The 5,957-nt window shown below is 39.8% G+C and overlaps 1 protein-coding gene across 1 annotated transcript in view; it reads left to right on the top strand.

The window, feature by feature from the left end:
- Nucleotides 1-5,957, top strand: part of LOC119426129 (CMP-N-acetylneuraminate-beta-galactosamide-alpha-2,3-sialyltransferase 1-like) — a 33,477-nt gene that overhangs the window by 22,452 nt on the left and 5,068 nt on the right. Inside the window, exon 4 of the mRNA XM_037693689.1 lies at nucleotides 1,707-1,752. Within this exon, the coding sequence (XP_037549617.1) occupies nucleotides 1,707-1,752 (46 nt within the window). The remainder of the gene's footprint in view (nucleotides 1-1,706; nucleotides 1,753-5,957) is intronic.

Genomic DNA, 5,957 nt, shown 5'->3' with positions numbered 1-5,957 from the left:
CCTCCAGAGTTTGTGTTTTTTGATTTTTGGGTTGTCAGGTGATGACCCGTGGGGAGGGGTTCTGTGAGGATTCAGTTTTTTTTTTTCAGTAATCCGTGGTTTGTGCATTTTTAGCCTCTTATGTTTATTAGCTCTCCCCAGTGTTTTCCCTTGAGATTATTCTGCTTCTGCCCTGTCCACTCTCACCTGATCCTGGTTGTCCCTTCACAGGTGTTTGTTGTTTTACTCATTAGTTTGTCCGTATGTTTACCACCACATGTTCTTCCCCAGTGGCACTTTATTCTGTTCACAGTCTGTTTTGGTTGCCCTTGTGATTTCCCATGTTTGATTTCTACTTTTAGTAAGTACTCCACTACCTTGACAACTTGTGGATTTTGTTAATGGCAATTAAATTCAATTAAAGTACTCCTGAGTTCCTATCCTGGGTTCATCAAGAACTTAGAACTTAATTGTTGGCATTTTTATATTCTCTGTTATATTCTCTGTTATTTTTTGTAGCTTGTGATTCTTGTGTATGTTCCTTTGTACTGAAACTCTGGCACAACAATTTCCTGCGGGATCAGTAAAGTTCTATCTTATATCTTCTATCTTATCTTATCTTATCTCCACCCTACCATATCTCTGCTTTTGCATGTTGGTTTGTTTTGTTGAAAGATTTCAGAGACTGAGTTTTACATGATTTGATGGACTGAATGACCTTTATTGTGATCCATGTAGAAATGGCAGACATTACATCCAAACCAGGAAAAATATGAAAAACCAACTCAATGTTTGTATCAGATGGAACCGACTTTGTGCGAAGAGATGTCGACCAGCCCTGTTTGGCACTGAGTGCACCATGTGTTGTCCTCATTGACACTATTCTAACACCAGACTTATCTGATCACAACCACTCATCATTTTCTTTATTCCTCCCATTGCTAAAAGTATAATCATTTTGAAAACTTTGAAACAGGAAACCTCAACTTTAGTTTCTCTTAAACGTTAGCTTGATTACTGGACATGAAGACAAAACTGAGCCACTGCCAGTAAGTCTATTACTCTCACATGCTATAAAGTCTCCAAGCAAATGGTGCCAAGAATTATGCAGCTGGCCTCGAGCCAAAATGATCCTTCTGCTTCATTACAATGAACTTTACTGTCAGTAATGTCAGCTTAAGCCCAAAAGCCATAATATCCAAACTGAATGTTGTATTTTAGTCAAAATTCTTCTTGTTTTCAATAAAACTGGGCCTCGAGACAAACAGAGAGGTGTAAAAAAAAACACAGAATGGACTATTGCATGTTTAAATTTCTATTCATCCATTTGAATAATACATACCCTAATATGTTATCATCAAGATGCTAGACAGTAGAAACACATCATGCGGCTTCTATTGAATTCACATTGCAAACGGAAGATAAAACTGAAGACATTTTTCACGCTAACTAAATATGGGCTCCTCACAGATGCTGCACACACCTCTGTTGAAATATTTAGTGTCTTCGCTAACAGTTCACACCAGATGCTCTCGTGATGAAAGGTGGAAAATGGAATGAAGAAAAAAATGACAAAGCTTCACTTTAATATTTTAAATGTGCCACAATAAATCTATATTAAGATGTTGGGCTTTTATTTTTCATTGTTGATTATAATAAAAATGTAATTAGAGCTTTTATGGTGGTTTTAAGTTGTTGGGTAAACATATATTTTTTGTGTTTTACAGGACATATTTACCTGTTATGTCTACAGTAAAGGCAAACAAAAATAAGGTGAGGATTTCACTTATCTTATCTTTTTAGTTGAAATAATAAGGCACTATGATGCGCTTGTTTTTCCAACAAGCACCTTATCTAATATCTTTATGATTACAACTCATAAGGAGCAGGTTTCTTAGGAATCACACTGGATGGTGGTAGCATTTTCATGTGCCTAAATTTACATTATTTTCAAACGTGTATATATATATATGTACTTTGTATACAGTGAAAAACAAAAGAACTTAGAACTACTTTCAAATTGAAGGTTTTATATATCGGAACAAAAAACAATGATTTGGTTTTAAAATTATTCAAAACTAAACTCAACTGAATTTTAAAAAAAACTCACCATATTCCAGCATGTTTTTATTTATTAAACAAATATGAAGCCAAACTGGAAAAGCTCTATTAAAACTAAGCATATTCCATGATCCCACACCTTGTTGAACCTCCTTTGTGGGCACAAACTCTGGTCATAATCAGAACTGAGACTGAGAATAGTAAATGAACAGCACTTATGTAGCACTTTTCTATTTTATTACACTACACTACTTTACTTACTTACTTTACAACACAATCTGTGTCCTCATTTATCCATTCATACAGCACTCTACTAGATCTATACAAAGAATAATCAGTGCTTTATCACATTCATACACTAATGGGACACACATCGGAGGCAATGAGGGGTTCATGGACAATTCCACATGTGAATGCTGGTGGAATCGAACCCACAGCTCTTCCATTAGAGGACGACTTCTCTAACCACTCAGCCACAGCCGCCCCTTTGGAAAATTGTCCAAAGTAACTGAACGTGATTTTCAGAAATACAATCTGGACAATGAGTTTGTTTTTGTTCCATCCATCCATCCATCCCTCCATTATCTTTTGCCCATTTCTTCCATTTTGGGTCAAAGGGGTCGCCGGTGCCCATGTCCAGCAATCACTGTGCGAGGGGTACACCCTGGACAGGTTGCAAGTCCATCACAGGGACACATAGAGACAAACGAGATAAACAACCATTCACTCACTCACACCTAGAGACAATTTTAGAGTTACCAATCAACCTAACATGCATGTTTTTGGTCTGTGGGAGGAAACCAGAGTACCTGGAGAAAACCCACGCATGCACGGAGAGAACATGCAAACTCTACCCAGTAAGGTCCCCAGACCGGGATTTGAGCCAGCGACCTTCTCGCTGAGTGGCAGCAGCTCTAACAGTTGCGCCACCGTGCTGCCTTGTTTTTGTTCCACTAAATCACAAAGTAATGCTATTCCAGGTCTTATGGTTCAGTAAAGCTCCACCCCTAACAGCCCAACCCTTCTGTTCTCTGATTGGGCTGTTGAATTTGTGAATGACATTAGTGTTGTGTCGTTCACGAACGATTCATTCAAATGAATGATTCGTTCAAATTAACAAATCTTTTGAGTGAATGAATGAACTGGATCACTTTATTAACTGATTTGTTCCTTTCTCGGTTCAGTTGAGCTCAGTGTGAGCGTCAGGAGTCTGTGTCTCGCTCGTGATGTGAACCTCAACAACACATCAGTGTATACAGTGTGGGCAGGGAGGGACTGTTGTTGACACCTGAGCAAATTTTCCTTGTGATTCATTCACTGCAAATAAACTACATTTCACTCAGTGAACTAAACAATCTCTGACTCTTTCCTGAGGGATTCTAACCATTCCTTCCTCACGAGGACACGCTCTCGTGACATTAATGGCATCTGTTTCTCCAAGCTAACGGCTAATGTTGAGTCAAGCCACATATCTTAACAGACTAAGGTACACATAAAGAAATGAGAGGAAACAGAAGAAGAGCGAGTGAGACTCACAGCAGCGCCATGGGGGTGGATGAGTGTATAGGTTAACCTGTAGCCACACCCCCAAATTAGTCAGAAAGAAAGTGAGACACTGTAAGTAAAGATGAGCAAGACAAAAAGAAAAAGTGTTGTCTGGACACAAATTACCGCAATTTCCAGACTATTGAGCACACCCGAATATAAGCTGCACCCACTAAATTTAATAAAATAATGATAATTTTGTACATATATAGGCCGCACATGTCTAAAAACTGCCGGTGTTCATGTTGTAAAATGAGATATTTACACAGAAAGTTTTTTAAACTTTTAATTAAACACATACTGGTAATATACTCAAATACGTACAATAAATATTTTTTCTGAACAGTGCCTGTAACATGGCTGGTAGAAGAAGAAAAAAAACTATAGCCTACCAGGAAGTCACTGATCACTATCATTACACTATTAAATGCACAATTCACATTTTGAGTGGTTGCAAATACTTTGTTGTGCAGAACATGGAGGGGAAAAGAGAATGGGGAGAGGAGGAACCCCCTCCTCGTTTCATTGGTCCACTGTGACCTGTAGGTGAGTTTGCATGTTCTCTCCGTGCATGCGTGGGTTTTCTCCGGGTACTCTGGTTTCCTCCCACAGACCAAAAATATGCATGTTAGGTTGATTGGTAACTCTAAATTGTCCCTAAGTGAGTGAGAAAGTGAATGGTTGGTTGTCTTGTTTGTCTCTATGTGTCCCTGTGATGGACTGGCAACCTGTCCAGGGTGTACCTCGCCCCTCACACAGTGATTGCCGGACATGGGCACCGGCGACCCCCTTTGACCCAAAATGGAAGAAGCAGGTAAAATATAATGGATGGAGGAAAACGGAGTACCCAGAGAAAACCCACACATGCACAGAGAGAACATTCAAACTCCATCCAGAAAGGCCCCTGGACCGGGATAAGAACCAGGGGCCTGCTCACTGAGAGACAGCAGCTATAGCAGTTGCGCCACTGTGCTGCATATACTTTGTGTATATATATATATATACACATGTACATAGATATATTAAGCTTTATTTATACAGGTAGTCTCACAGAGTCACAAGGACCTACCCCCCAATAGAGACGTGTGTTGGGCAGCTATGTCAGCGCAGTGATGAAATGTTTTGGCAGCATGAAGCTCATTAGCCCGTCAAAAAAAATTAAATTAGTCTGACTTTTACGCTTGAAGTCAAATTGGAATATATTAAAACCTGCTGAACCAGATAATTTTTTATTACCGTATTTTTCGGACTATAAAGTGCATCGGATTATAAGGCACATTAAGCGAAACAAAACAGTCAGATACAGGGCCGGCCCAAGGCATAAGCAAACTAAGCAGCTGCTTAGGGCCCCGGGGCCACTAGGGGGCCCCATAAGTGTAATTGAATTTTTTTTTTTTTTTTTTGTAATGATTTCTATATGGTTCTATTTAATATTTTAAGTTCAGATTTGCAAATTTTTGCATACATTTGCATAGTTTTAAGAACTAATTATTCAACTTTGAATTTCTTTTTTAAACCATTTTACGTGATTTCAAGTTGTTGTTCATTTACATCATTAAGTATTTCCTTAATTTTATTTTATTTCATTTAGTTTTGTCTGTTTTTTCCCAATTTAATATATATGTATATATATATATATATATATATATATATATATATATATATATATATGTATATATATATATGTGTGTGTGTGTGTGCGTGTGTGTGTGTATATTTGTATTTAAGTAATTTTATCTGTTGTTTGCTGTTGTTCTATTTCGTATAGGCTTCGCCCTTTAAGGCTATCGCTGGTGGGTTCATCCCGTCATGCAAAGCATCACACTGAAAAAATTAGTCCACGCCCACCTGTTGTGTGGGCCCCACTCAGTTCGTATAAATTACGTTAAGAGCGGGTAATCGGCTCCCATTTTTCTTCAGCAAGCTAATAGCACTGTCAGAAGAACGAAGAAGGGAAGTTGTCCAGCTTGACCGGCACAACCTTTGTTAAGGCTGCCTGGGGTCCCACCACGCCAACCTCCTGCCATCCTGGTGAGTTCTCCTCCCCAAGGAGAAGCAGACTAGCAGCCTTGTTTCAAGGTAAGCGTCGAGGAATATTTCGCAGTGGCAAGTTGCTACCCGCTGGACGACGCCATCAACCCATTTTCCTTTTAACGCGACTCTCAGAGCGAATCGTATGGTTCCTCTGGGACAGGCGACGTCAGCAGCAGCCCCCGCTGCTCACTCCCTCCTGGAGAGCGTAGTGTCGGAATGAGGGGGGCTGAGCGGATGCTTACCCCTCCCCGGACTTTTTTTGCATCGGCGACCACACCACTCTCAGCCGTCGGTGTCCTCCTCTGGAGCTGCCCGGCATAATCCAGGAGGCGGCTGAC

Source organism: Nematolebias whitei, chromosome 19, assembly GCF_014905685.2.
Source record: "Nematolebias whitei isolate Nwh7 chromosome 19, NemWhi1, whole genome shotgun sequence".
Taxonomy (NCBI): domain Eukaryota; kingdom Metazoa; phylum Chordata; class Actinopteri; order Cyprinodontiformes; family Rivulidae; genus Nematolebias; species Nematolebias whitei.
Note: the sequence above shows the minus strand (reverse complement) of the source record. Positions and strands in the feature narration are given on the sequence as shown.